At 45.9% G+C, this 14,727-nt stretch overlaps 1 protein-coding gene across 5 annotated transcripts in view; it reads right to left on the bottom strand.

The window, feature by feature from the left end:
* LOC149326706 (ryanodine receptor-like) overlaps positions 1–14,727 on the bottom strand; it is a 542,398-nt gene that overhangs the window by 199,038 nt on the left and 328,633 nt on the right. For all 5 annotated transcript variants that reach the window (XM_089563500.1, XM_089563501.1, XM_089563503.1 and 2 more), the window contains exons 62-71: positions 14,564–14,704; positions 13,830–13,993; positions 12,051–12,129; positions 11,655–11,744; positions 9,978–10,091; positions 9,113–9,187; positions 8,979–9,054; positions 8,771–8,894; positions 4,265–4,499; positions 889–1,007 (exon numbers count right to left, since the gene is read on the bottom strand). In XM_089563500.1, the coding sequence (XP_089419626.1) occupies positions 889–1,007; positions 4,265–4,499; positions 8,771–8,894; positions 8,979–9,054; positions 9,113–9,187; positions 9,978–10,091; positions 11,655–11,744; positions 12,051–12,129; positions 13,830–13,993; positions 14,564–14,704 (1,217 nt within the window). The remainder of the gene's footprint in view (positions 1–888; positions 1,008–4,264; positions 4,500–8,770; positions 8,895–8,978; positions 9,055–9,112; positions 9,188–9,977; positions 10,092–11,654; positions 11,745–12,050; positions 12,130–13,829; positions 13,994–14,563; positions 14,705–14,727) is intronic.

Here is a 14,727-nt window from a genome sequence, read left to right as displayed (position 1 = left end):
GCAGATAAATTCAGTGCCCACCCATGCCCCACCCAGTGTAGCTTATTGGGAATGCATGCTAGAGTATCGCATCAAAAAAAAAAAAAGAACAGCAAAGTTGTGTAATCTCAGACCAAGTCAGCCTCATTGCCTGACAAATGAAACATCCAGCAGAAAATTCCACACATCACCCACGTCTCCAATTCAAATAACTTGTAGCAACATAGCATAGTGGGCGAGTTGGTATTGCATCTTTAAGGAACGAAACAGCACAACTAAAACGAAGGATCAAGAAAAAGAGAGACACGAACACGCGCTGACTTACAACTGACTGTTTTAATCGGAAAACCACACATAAATAATCTCTATTTGCTGCGTCACAGCCTCACGTCGTCATCGCAAACTACTAACATAAAAAGAAGGGAAATAACCATTGCCGAAAAGTACGCCTACAGGCTCCCACGCTTTTCCAACAGATATATCTCGCGCTCAGACAAGGCCATCTAAGTGCTGCTCACACATGAGTCAACTTCTGTGCAGATATGGTACGCCTCTACTACTTCCCATACCAGTTGCTCTCTATGGCGATACACCACAACAGTGTTGTCAAAGTACGGAGTGCATAGGCAGGATTTGCAATGTGCAGCCAGTTTTGACGAACAGGAGCCTCGCAAAGAATTAGAGATTATTTATATGTGGTTTTCCGATTAAAACAGTCAGTTGTAAGTCAGCGCGTGTTCGTGTCTCTCTTTTTCTTGGTCCTTCGTTTTGGTTGCGCTGTTTCGTTCCTTAAAGATGCAATTCAAAGCTGGCAGAGAATCTCAACTCTCTGTAGTAGTCGCATGTGCCCTGTACTTAGGTTGTCCTCGTTCCGAGTGAACACTGTTGTCCTGCCCAGCCCACACCCACCTTGCGACCATCTCCTTCTCGCGTATGGTGGCAGTGCCCACCGTGGAGGTGGCAGTCGGTGACATGAGGAAGAAGGCCCGGTGGGCCACAAACACCTTCTCCATCAGGGGCAGCACCACCTGGGGGGAGGAAACAAAAACGAGTGAGAACAGCATCTACAATCGACTAGGAACAGTAACCTGGCATACAATTATCTTCACTTTAGATAGAGACAGATAGATAGATGTGTTTATTTGAGTGTGCCTCAACAGCCAAGTGGCCTAAACGAGCGCACACTGGGTCAGATACATCAGAATGACCACTTGAAAACATTCAAAAGCAGGCATGAAAACAACAATTAGGCAAATATGTCCGTGTCAATAAACGTTTTGTTATACAAGATTTGTGAACGTGTCATTGGACAGATGGCGTGCAAATCGGGATAAAATGTATGCGGCACACGAAAATTCAGCGACATCAGTAAGGTCCCACAGTTAATGAAACCGCGCACGACTTTTTGCAGAAACTGCACGTCACGTATGCGTCGCCTGTCGCCAAGGATACACATATTGAGGTCTGCCAAGAGAGAATCATAGTCGTAGAAGCGACAGCGACCAATATATCTGTCATAATAGATGTGTATGAACTTACGCTGGACATTTTCAATTTTTGTGCAATAGGCGACAGATACGCTATTCCAGGCTACTGACGCGAACTCAAAACGCGGTCTCACAAGGGCACAGTATAGAGTGCGTAGACATTCGTGCCGTCGAAATTTTTTTGCTAGTCTAGAGATGCCTCAATGCGCGTAACACAATTGAATTTACATGCAGTCTAAAATCAAGCTTTGAATCAACAACAACACCAAGGTCTCGTACATGGGCCACGCGAGAAATTTGACCTGCCAAAAATGTGTAATCAAACGTAACTGTGTCGCATTTCCTAGTTAGAGACAGGACGGAAGTCTTCTTAATATTCAGTTTTGGTCTGCTCACATCTCATCATTACATTAGGCGTACCACAGCAGCACTGCAGGGTATGATGCCTGCCACAGTGGAGCCCTGAATAATTTTCACTGCATCGAACACTTCCCTCTGTCCCAAAACTTTCAGTACATGGGTGCTTTTGCATTTCACCTCCATCGAAATGCGGCTGCCATGGCCAGGATTGAACCCATCACCTTGCGATCAGCAGCCGAATGCCACAACCACCACAGTGGGTGAATATTTTTAGTGAGGTCTGCTGTCTGCCACTGGAAAAAAGAGAACCTTTCTTTGTGCTGCTTATTCTCTCATCATGGGCTGTACTAACCTGCCCAAGCCTCAATCCACGAAGGCCCCCGCAGTGGACAGGGTATTGCCTCTCTCAGTTTCCCTGAGAGTCTGCTCCAGAGTGAGAAAGAATGTTAGCTGATGAGCACACAACCCCCCAGGTCTACTTCTGAGCTGTTAACCCTTAAAAGTGATGCTTGCCATTTCTCTAGCAGAATGTTATTCCATCAAAGTAGTCTGTACGGGTGCAAGAAAGCTAACAACAGTCGAACTTCAATATGCAATTAGAGTTGTGACCCATTCTTACGACCCTTGTTAATATGGACTCGAATTATGGACAGTTTTTCCAGGGACCAAACTTTTAAAATCTATTTACGCCTCTTTAGTATGGAAACTTGCAAGAAGCCGTGCAGCACGACTGCTGTCAACGCTTAGCCCCTGTTCCGCAATTCCATCACATAGCAGAGCAGCTCTTCTTCCAGTTCGGAAAACTTGCACGGCTTGGCTTGGAAAGCGCACTTTTTGCAGCATGCGTTCCTCAATGCATCCTTCTGGCTGCACCATCGTCAGATGCGCTTGTTGACCACGTCGAATTTCCTGCCCGCCGCACGCTTGCCGTGTTCAAGAGCACCCCTGTCCCGTGTTTTGAGAAATATCGATTACAGTCGAGCCCACTTATAACGAACCTGCCAGTCCCACTGATTGCATTCACTGTATCTGAAGTTCGTAGTAAGTGGACTTGCCCTAGTACAGCCAGAAAACACACTCAGACAAAAGCGCCATTTATTTCTTTAAGCAGACTCCTTCTATTCTGGCCGCTTTCTAAGCTCTCGGCAACGGTCATGTGCTGCTGGCCAAGACCTTTGCTGCGTATAGAGTGACTGAACTTTTCACAGCAATTGATTACAATAGGTCAGCATCTTCATCTTCATACGTCTATAAATTTGTAAGGACTCAGAAACGAAGCCGTCTGTGTGCTGCCTGCACTTCTCAGCAGAGGGGAAGGTGGAGCTTGAATTGTACAGGCGATGCAAGCCATGTGACCAGATGGAACAGGAGTGTTTTTTTTTTTTTACTGATATTCAAATGTCTCGAATCACTGTCTTTGCTTAATCACTGGCCATGTGCAGTTGTTTGGCTTTCAACACTGCCCCTCTTCTGCTTCCAGTTTGGACGCTTTACCCAACCGGCACACACGAATGCACCAACTGACCTTTTAGCCTGTCGAGCCATGCTTGGCTGGCAGTTAACTGCGATTTCAACGCTGTCCTTTCTGTTGTTTTTTGCAGGTCAGCACACTATTTATAGGGATCATGGGAGCAGAGAGACATTATTTGGTCTCTGCGCTGACGGGAAAGGCATGTTTTTTGGCAGCAGGGGTGAGTTTATGGTGCCTCCTAGTTGGTTATAACTGAATGGTGCTGCCACGGTTGTTCGTTTTATCTGAGAAGGGGTACCAGAGCTCTAATACATATTTTGACGCTTTGCTTGTAATAAACGACCGTTTGTTATAACTACTACGACCATTATAGGTAGACTCACCTGTACTGCATTTACCTGCAAATACAAGAATGGAACGCAAGAAGAACCACAGTAAAATAAAATAAAAAGTAAAATAAAGTAAAATAAAGTAAAATAGAAACTAATCCCACCAGATTTAGGCAGCTAACAACAGACCACTTGAACCAACTATAGCTACTTCCCTCGCGATGCCCTGCCTGCAATTTGAACTGCTTGTGTCATTGCGATATCCCCCACAAGTGTTTTCTTACTTATTTAATTTCCGCACATTTTAATGTTTAATTTTATATACTACTGCTTTGCCTTATATATCCTGCACTATTTGAATTACCTGACGTTAATTTCACATCACACTTGTTATTCTTGTTATGCTTTTTTATGTTTACATGCCTTTGTATGACCGTTTCACACCACTGTCTTTCCCCCCCTCCCCTTATGTAATGTCCCAGACGGGATCTTTAAGGGTGCAATAAATAATGATGATGATGAAAATAAATTTTCCTGCAGCAAACAAACCACTCCCAAACACAGCTGGCAGCGGACACAACTGTGTACCCAGTAGCTGAACTATGTGCCGCAGTTCCCCCTTTCCAGAGAAGACCGACCTTGCTGAAGAACTTGACGTCCCGGGAGGAGGTCTTGAAGCTTGTCCGGCGGCTGAAGGGCACACTGGGTCGCAGGACCTTGAGGTTGATGGCGGCCATGTCCAGGTACTGCAGCAGCTTCTCCAGCAGGGAGCTGGCAAAGCGCCGCTCCTGGCCCCCCACCCCTTGGCCCTGGCCGGGGGCCTGGGGCTCCTCACTGGGCGCCCCACCACGCTCCCGACGCCGCAAGGCCTTGCTGCTCCGGGGGGAGAAAAGACAACTGAGCATCATCCGTGGCGAGCGGAACACATGGCAAAAGTCTCTCCGAGACTGAAGACCCCTAGGTCGTGAGAAATTCCGTGGCAGTAACGGAGCACCTGCAACAAGTCCGCCCCGTTGGCAGGAGTGCCTTTTCGATAGACATCAAGGACCTCTACCACATGCTACGCTACTCCAAGTGGTCAGCAACAGCACAGACAACTACGAAGCTGTAAGGTTCCAGAACACCTGCGGAACAGGTGTGAGCCATTTCCTAGAGCTATTATTCTTCTAACTTCCCTGGTTAACTTCGAAGGCCAAACGTAGAAACAAAAGGACGGTGTGTGTATCAAATCCTGCCTCACACCTGCACTTAGCAACTTGCATATAGCCCGGTATGGTAGGGATCTGAACACCAGCCAGCAAAATTCAGCAGCGTGCAAAATATTTCGGTATGTTGGTGACTACCTCATCATTTTCAAGAGCCCACCTAGCAACGCCGGGCTCTTTCAGTTTTCCCCTCCTGCCTTGAAGGCCTCACAATGACGATCAAACTTCCTGTGGATAATCAGCTTCGCTTGCTCGACTTGATGGTTGCGATAAGTGAAGACCACATCTGCTGGTGGTACACGCCCCATTCACAAAAACCCTACCCCCGTTCTCTTCTGCCCACTCCAAGCTGGGAAGTGAGGCACAGCCAATGCTGCATTGAAGAATGCTCTGTACAGATCATGCCCGCATCAGGTGAATCCTAGCTTCAGCTTGCAAATGAGCAGACTGATTTCTGTGGGATTTCCAAGAGGCCTCCAGTGTAGTCTGGCAGAAAAACTGTTAAGGGAGGTTCATGGGCGCTGCAGCAAAAAGCAGCCCGAGTTTGACCGAGTAGGAACCGTTGTCATTCCCTATGTGCACGGCTCATCTCACAGACTCAAAAAGACAGCAGGAAAGGTGGGAATACAAGTCCTGTTCTCTGCACCAAACAAGCTAGCCGCCCTACGTAAGCAGGGCAATGCTGATGTGGCTCAAAGCACAGAGTGCAACAGGAAGCACCAGCGTCGATTTATTCCATACCAAGCTAACGTCGTCTGCAAAATGGCGCTTCCATGTGACAGGCTATAGACAATTTACAGAGCCAGGCAGCCGTCTTTGATCACGTGATCACGCTGCCATTTAACTGTAATAGTTAAAGTTAACGGTTGGAAATTAGTCAGCCAGCTTATTAGTTAACAAGAGTAACCTGTTTTCGGATGTCTGCCATCACTGGTATTACTAGGTCGCAGAAACTGTCTCGAAATCTTGAAAAGCCTATTTAAATAACTTCTGGCTCACCTTTGCTAAAACAACCAGCACAGTAGAAACTTGATGGCATGATCCCAGTTGATGCGAATTTCTAAAATGCCCTGGCCAGAGTGTGTTGTGTGCTATGAGCAGACATTTGGATGTTATGTTCTCTACAATCCCCCGCCCTGGTGCGGATGATACGAACCCGCAAGCAGCGGCCACACCCTTGAGCACAGGTGCTTGTACATCGCCGACACTGGGGTCACCAGTCATGCGATGCGCGCCGCGAGTCAGCAGCAGTGCACAGCCGTAAGTAAACCCCGTCAGCCAAAAACAGATCTATGTAAACTCCAAATACAAATTTTATTTGGTTTGGATGGCAAAAATTTCGGATGATACGAATAGTATTCTTTGAGACCCCCGTGAGGTTAGTATGATTGAGATTCTACTTCACTATATTATTTCATCAATCTACTGTTTATTACATATATATCACCCATAGACTAGGAACACAGACTGCAATGGGTCCCTCAATTAACACTAGCTGGAAAGGCGGTATGCCAGATCTACCAAAGCAGCAGGCAACAGTAAAGAGAATATATATCAAAAATGAGCAAGAATCCTGCACACATGCCATAACTAACAAATTACCAAACAGAGGAGCGAAAATAATCAAAAATCCTGAATTACAGCCTACATACCACGTGTCCCAGCTAAATGTAACCAAGCTTTTAAAGAAAATGGTTTAGTTTATGGGGCTTCAACATCCCAAAAGCGACTCAGGCTATCAGGGACACCGTAGGACATGCAACCACATCGCACAGTACACCGGCCTCTAGAATTCCGCCTCGATCTAAACTCAACCGCTGAGGCCGGCATTGAACCCACGTCTTTTGGGTCAACAGCTGAGTGCCATAACCACTGAGCCACCACGGTGGCGCTTTTAAAAAAAGGCGAAATGTCCTAGCCCAGTGAAACCAACTGAGGGTTGTTCGAGTCGCGTGGGCTAGTGTGTGGAATTTTTTTCATTCTTCAAAGTGAATTATTTTGTTAAACATAAGCTAATTTTTTCATTACTACTGACTTGAGCAACATATTGTCAATGAAAAAGTTTTAGATCATCTAAAAAAAACACCAAGCAGTGCTATTTCGACCAAGGCACAAATTACGTAGCTTTATTTATTGGCCTTAAAAGAAAGTAATCAAGTGACCAGCTGCCGACTCACATCTCTGCCCCAAAGTGCATGCAAAGGCTGATCAGGAACAGCACTTCAGAAAAAAATGATTTTTTTTCTCCAAGATGCGTCTTGGGACATTAAGTAGCACCGCCGTCATGTGGAAGCTTTGTTTTATCGCGCGAGTTATGGTTTAAGCCTGGTAAAAAAAAAACTACTTTACGCAAACGGTAGCCTGGTGCAAGCGTTTCAGTCAGATGTTTTTCAAAATGATCCACAACTTTTCCATTGACACTTCGTTCCTGAAGACAATCATTTAAAAGTTAGCTAATTAGGCTAAACTAATTAATTAGTTTTAGGAACGAAAAAAATATTGCAGACTAGCTAGGCCACATGACTCTAAAGAACCCTTAGTCGGTTTCATGTGGCTAGGGCATTTCATGTTTTTTAAAAACTTGGTTACATTTAGCTGGGACACCCGGTACAGTTGTGCCCCATTGTTGCGACCCTCGTTAATATGGACGACTCGAATTATAAACAGCTTTTCCAGGGACCAAACTTTTAAAATATATTTACGCCTCTTTAATATGAAAACTCGCTGTCTGGACAATGGACAGGGTGAAAATGTACGAAGCCCGATGGGACCCGTGTATTTTTGTCCCATCAGTACGGACAAGGGAGGGAACCAATCCCAAATCCCACATGTTCCGGCCCTTGTATTGCGAGTGAAGAACACCAGTGAAAGACAATGCAAAAGTGGAAATGCCGTAATAACACCCTTTTTGTAGGTGCGTGTGCACGTGCATGTTGTTTCATGTTTTATCGCAGCAAGGCACCTGGTCAATGCGCCTTACCATTTGCCACACTACATGAATGGCTGTGAAAAAAATTCTTTCTGTGCACTACGTTGAAAACCATATTCAACAGCTGCCAGCCGAGTGAGTTCAGAGTTATTGGGACGTGAACAGCCGCCGTAGGAGATGCTTCGTCACACCAAGAGGTGCCGTAACGTGCCTCATGGATCACTAGGTGCTACAAATGGGCTGAAGCCTGCCCCACATAATTTTAAAGGAAATCAAGACCCACAGAATCACCTTCAGTTCCCCTTATTGCCCGATTTCCACTTCACTGCCTGGCAATATACAGAGAAGCAGACTGTGAAGAGAACTCTAGACCTTCCAGATCCTTCACTGCGGCGTCATCTTTCTAGACTTTTCACTTTCCAAAGAAAATATACTACACAAATCAATCGCTAAAACAAAGTCTTTTCGCTGTTCCAAGTTATGTATCATCTCGCATTGATCACCGACTCAAAGTGAGTGTTCCAAGTTGCAGAACTAACCAGTATTTTTATTCTTTCCTGCCCAAGACCAGCTCAGACTGGAACCACCTGCCCGCCAGCATCGTCTCCATCTATGAACCAGAAGTTTTTAGATCTGCTCTTCTTCATCACCTATGTTAACTACTCTCCTTATTGTATTTTATTTGTATAATTATACATACCACTCCTATCTGTAACGCCTCAACAGCCCTGATAGTAACGAAATAAATAAATAAATAAATCATAAATCCTTTTTTTTAGAACATTTTTTTCTCTTTCTTTACGATTCGTTATTACCGGCGACTCGCTTTATGGACACTTTTTGCTCCAGGAACCAAAGCGTTCATATTAATGAGGCACTACTGTGCATAAACTGTAGTCATAGAATAATCTTCAATACTACATGAAAATGTAGCAATACGGAGGAAACATATTCATAATGGCAAATCAACGTGTGCAAGAGACAACCTCTCAAAAGAGAGAGTCGCTTGCCTCGAGACACGGTAGCCCTCGTACTGGAGGAACTTGAGGAACTCCTGGGCCCGGTCCCGGTTCTTGTACTTCTCGCGGTCGGTCAGCAGGTCGTAGGGGACCAGCTGGGCATGTATGCCACCACCTGTGGGCAGGTGTCAAGAGGTCACGGTCCCCCCCCTCCATCGCAATGAATACCGCAGAAAGTGCTTGGGAAAAAGCTACGTGCCCACAGCGTCCAGCTCTTCCTTCATCTTCTTGGCCCAGATGTCGTGCGTGTTCTCCGCGAGCCTCTCCGCCATGGTCTGCAGAGGAAGGAAACGTAGAGCTGACCTGGTCCCACCACTGGCTGCCAGGACTCACCATCATGTCCTTGTTGAGCGTCAGGGTTGACATGTCCACAGGCGTCGGCATGTACGCCATGGGTGACTGGGCTTGCTGCAAAGGAGAGAGCAAAAGGTCTACCGAACTTGCACATTCGAAGGAAGATCTCCCGTTTGTGGCTGTTTCATAAAATTCATTTCAATAACCCTTTACTAAAAAGTGAACTGTTTTCTGAAACCTACTTACCTATCAACGCATGTCGATCACACACATAAAGTTCGCGCCCCACACTGCCATACAAATCTGTTTTTCTGACTCTTGCTTGCCAAAAACTATAAGGGACTGGAACCACCTTCCCCCCTCCACTGCCTATATTCAAGATCCTGTGGCATTCAAAGAAGCGCTGAAAATTTTTTTGACTGTCTAGCCTGCTTATTTCGTGTTTTCTCTTATCGCTTGTTTGCTGTGTCTGGAGCATTTTGTTTCTTTTCTTAAGCCCTGCAACATATGTTTCAGTATTTATTTATTTCCAAATACTGCAGGCAGCAGTGCTGCCCAAGCAGGAGTGCGTGTACGCGTGTGCTTTATCTCTTTTTTTTTTTCAAATTGTTTTGTTGGAATTTTGTTCAACCCCTGTACCCACCCCCTCTGTAACACCTCGTGGGCATTGAGGGTAAATAAATAAATAAAGAAATAAATGACTGCCTGCGTAACACGGTCATGACCGAGGAAGCCCCCCTGCTGCACCAACAAAACAGCGTGAGAGAAGAAATTCAATGATAGATTATTCAGCGGTCGTAGGCGATCCCTGCAAATTCATTACTGAGAAGAAAAGCATGCAAGTGAAATTAGGCAATAGAACAACGTACCAGCCACAAACAAGGCATGGGAAATGGGAACTCACGGCCGCAATGGGGGCGTTCGAGTGCTGTGACGCATCAGTCAGCTCCAGCTTCCAGCCGAAGGCCAGGAGGGCCTTGAGGAGCTCCCGGATGGGGTCCCGGTAGCGCTCTTTCTCCTAAAACAGTGGGGCAATTGCTGTTCTTTTTTGGTACGCAAAGGGGCAGAAAAAAAAGGGGGACACAGCGGGTTTCTGTGCTTGCATGCACCGTGAAAGAGATTCGCCAACTTACCCAGCTCTGCACACTGTTGGTGTTGTCAACAGACATATGAACAGTGGATTTTGCAGTTAGCTAACTGATTGCTTCGGCTTGGCTGGTTGCACAAGGAGAAATAACAACTTTGCCATCAGCGAGATGAAGTGGCCGATGGTTACCTGCCAAGTTTCAGCTGGCCCTTACAAGTTTCCACTACCTCAAACCGGGCCTTTTACCATAGCTCACTTTTAGCTTCTGTGGGTCCCATTTAGGTCCACATAAATTCCAGCCTAAGAGTCAGTGTTGCAAAACAACATGCCAAATGAGGGTGAATGGATGTAAACAATTACCGTATTTACTCGAATGTAACCCGACACAAATGTGATGCGAGGGAAGGCTTTATATGCTGCCCAGTGGGAAAAAAATCAAACCACAAACGGACCTTTAATGGACATTGCAACCAACACTGGCCTTCTTTTCAAAATGCTTATTTTTAGAAGCACCGTTCTAGGGAACTGAGTGCTCCTTCTCCCCGTCGACCTCCCAAACAATGTCATCCTCAGTGCTGTTGAGGTCATTCAGTATGGAGCGTTTCTTGAATGGAGGCAGGCTGCACCCAGCAACAGGCATGCACTTGGACATAAGCGACGCACACGGCAGCTTGATTCTTCCCGGGGGTGTTAGAGATTGATCCTACCAGATGTGATCAGTATATATCTAGTCATCTAGCTGCCCCAGAATTTCCAAGCTCTCCAGCTATCAGGATTGCTTTGCTCTTAAAACGAGCGTCATACTGAGCACACGTTGATATCGTATTTACTGCAGCAAGCAGTCACAGCTGAAAACGACACCACATATAAAGAACACAACACCACAATACGACAGCCCCAGGATCCCAACGAACACAAAGAACGATGTTTTGAGTTTGGATCGAATCTGATTTGGCTTCTATGGCACTCACGTTGCCAACTTAACACCGCAAAACTGTGGAATCTGAAACCAAGTTGTGACTGTTTCACAACTCAAAATGGCTGCAAAATGGTTCAAAATGGCTGCACTGTGGCATTGCTTTATGGCAGTGCCACGGTATTAAATTATAATGCGAGGGTAGACTTTAAGAGAAAAAAAAAAACTTACATTACATTCGAACAAATATGGTATAGCAGCATATGCCACAAATGAAAGAACAAGTGCATAAACATTAATGACCCATGAGTGTGCATGGGATTTAAATGATGAAGACTTGGAGCTCCAAGTCCCTGACTAGCAAATTACAGACACATGCAACTGAAAAAATTAGTTTGTAAACTTGTTCTAATGTAATATGATGCAGAGCACATAAATTTCAGACGATGGATCATGCTGTACCACAAACTTTACCAAAAAACGGTTGTGTTCAGCATTTCAGCCCTTCTGCATGGTAAGTGAAGGGAAAATACACTGAACGCCAGGGTCAACAGATCAGTGAAGGGAATGTTACATACGTAGTCTGTGAGTAGGTTGTAAGGCTTCAGCCTTGGATGAGTCTTGACCTCATCATTCCACCGCTCTCCATACTGCCAACCTCGTTCCAGCTGGAGACAAAACAGTCAAGTGTCAAGAAAAACTACCAATGCTACTACTGTGTCCTTCTTCAAATGCAGTGTGCTTGAGAGCTGTTGCACACATAAAAAAATGAATAATCAGACGCTGACAATTCAAGACATAGTGACGAGATACAGCCCACGAGGCAGAGCACACAGTGATGGTGTCTCTTAGCTGCGTCACACCAGCTAGCCTGTACAAGGAGCACAAAAGGCTGGAAACATGAAACAGCAATGTGTTCTCACCAAAAAAATTTTGATTACAGGTGCAAAAAAAAAAACAGTGCAAGAAGTCACCTTTCGCATTGCCCAGGCATCGTGGAAGTGCTCCGAGAAGCGTTGGACAATATTGTTCAGGTCCTGGTTCAGCTGGATTCTGAAAAGCAAAGGCGGAGAATGTGCCACCTCTCAGCACTTGCGTGGCAGCAGCCAGCATTTTGCACAGCATGAACACACAAACATGCCAGGCGGCTGATCTGGCAAATTAGTTCATCATGATGAATCTCGTAGTGCTTGGAAGAAGACACAGCCAGATAGAAAATAATTGTCTACTTCATATCTGTTTTTGTCTTCCAGGCACTACAAGTTTTGTCATGTTGCTCAGGTATTTGTTGCTGGTAGCCATAATTATTTCCTTTTCCAAAATGTGACTAAACCTTGGGAGGAGGAGGGTGGGGGGGGGGTGCTACATATATATTAAAATGCAGCTTATACAAAAGGCACAAAAATGTAAACTCCATTGACAGATTTGCTCGTGCTCCTGAAAGCTTACCAGGCCAACTGTTTACATATGTTGTGCAAACAACAATCTGTCTTACCTAATCAGCTTTCTTTCTGCAAATATCTGAACATTGTTAAATTCTACGAGCTCATAAACATGCAGTTGTTTATACTTGGACACAATTTACTACTTCCTCAAATGAACTGAGAGCACAGTCTTCCCTAATTTCGCCCTTTGATTCTGGGCACAGCTGAAACCCACCCTGCCCCTTAGCCACACAGATAGCACGCACAAGAAGAAGAACATGGCAGCTTTTGGCTCCAATGCACCGAGAATGGACGACAGTGTATCATTATGAGAACAAAGAACAGCTGCGCAAAAGTACGGGACAGGAGAGAAGAAGAACCACACGGGACAAACGTAAACTAACAACTGGTTTATTGCACCAGCGCCTCCTTCCTTCAACTACTAAGTGCATGCGCACCAACCACAAAGTCAAAAGCCCCAATCATCTCGTGAAACCAAGAAACTCCAACTCCTTGCGGTACAGGTGTACTGAAGCATCGCTACCACATTTGTCAGGTGCTTATCTCGCGATTTCCAAGGCTTTGGTAATTTTCCGTTCTATCTTATCCCTCGCGTGTCCGATAACCTCAGTCCTGTCGAAAAGCAGACTACACTACATGATACACTCTTCCAGTAATAAGGGAGTAATTACTCATTGGCATCCACCCAAGCGCAGCCATACGGCTACAAAGGAAAGCTACACAGGTTTCTCAGAAACTTCGTAGTTAAAGAAAAATTCGTCCTGGTCCGGAATTCGAACCCGGCACCACCGCTTCACCGGAGCAGCCGCTCTACCAATTGAGCTAACCGGGACGGCAAGCTAATGGTAGGGCGAGAGCGAATTGATCAATAACTCGAAGTGGGAACAGTGTTGGTCAAATGTTTAAGGGAAGCCCCCCAAGGTGGAGTAAATTTGTAATAAGGGAGTAATTACTCATTGGAGCGACTGCTCCGGTGAAGCGGTGGTCCCGGGTTCGAACCCGGGACCAGGACGAATTTTTCTTTAACTACGAAGTTGCTGAGAAAGCTGTGTAGCTTTCCTTTGTAGCCGTATGGCTGCGCTTGGGTGGATGCCAATGAGTAATTACTCCCTTATTACAAATCTACTCCACCTTGGGGGCTTCCCCTAAACATTTGACCAACACTCTTCCAGTGCATCATGTTTTGCATGTTGCTCGGCACTACACTATTTTTTGAGTGTTCAAATACATGCCCACAGTAACAAAACACACAGTAACAGGCTAGGCTGAGCAAGTCCCTCTCTCCCCCAGAAGCCTGTCTCCTCTCACCCGGAGGTGTTGACCGGTTCGGGCACGTAGGGGCCCGAGGCGGCCGTGCTCTGCTTGCACCAGTCCTCGTCGTGCCCCTCGGTGAGGGAGTAGTCGGGGGGCAGGGCACACGCTATGGCCGTCAGGCAGGGCAGGGCCTTGCTGAACAGCTCAGGGTCGTACTCCTGTAGTGGCACATCTCCAATTAACGATGGGAAACTTAATGAATCACCAACTGCTACCGAGTGGCCAGTGGTTTGCAAACCCAAGGACCTCTACCGCTGCTACTGTCAAATTTATATAAGACTTTTATGACGGAACAGCGCAAAACACCGGGACAAGAGACAAGCGCTGACTTACAACTGGTTTTTATTTCGAAGAAACACTGCTTCATATACCTTCTTCAGCCCCTAAAAAAAACATGCATCATAACCATATCATTCAAGCATCCAAAAAAACTTAAGACAAATAATCTGTGTGATTATTTGTCTTATGTTTTTGTGGACGCTTGAACGATATGGTTGTGACGCATGTGTTTTTTTTTGTAACACATATTTTGACACATCCAACATGCTCACATATCTTTGGGGGGGGGGGGGGGGGTTTGAACTTCTGTTCTGTTCTTCAAGTTCCGGGTTAACGGGACCATACTGCTGTTCCTTTTTTTTCACGAGTAAAACAAACTGAAATGGTTGGCAGCTGGGTTCGCAAATGAATAGCAGCAAGAGCATCGACAATGAGACCAGAGGACTGACCATCTTGGACAGGGAGTCGAAGATGTTGGTGAACAGCAGCATGGTGAGGCGCCGTTCTTCCTCCGAGGATTGCCCGTACGGCCCCTGGCCCCCACTGGCACTGTAGTAGCTCTTGCACCGCTCGTAATGGAGGGTCAGCAACTGCACGCACAAACAGCCAGGGA

Source organism: Amblyomma mixtum, chromosome 10 (genome assembly GCF_055824585.1).
Source record: "Amblyomma mixtum isolate Tamu chromosome 10, ASM5582458v1, whole genome shotgun sequence".
Lineage (NCBI taxonomy): Eukaryota > Metazoa > Arthropoda > Arachnida > Ixodida > Ixodidae > Amblyomma > Amblyomma mixtum.
This window is presented reverse-complemented; position numbering and strand designations above follow the sequence as displayed.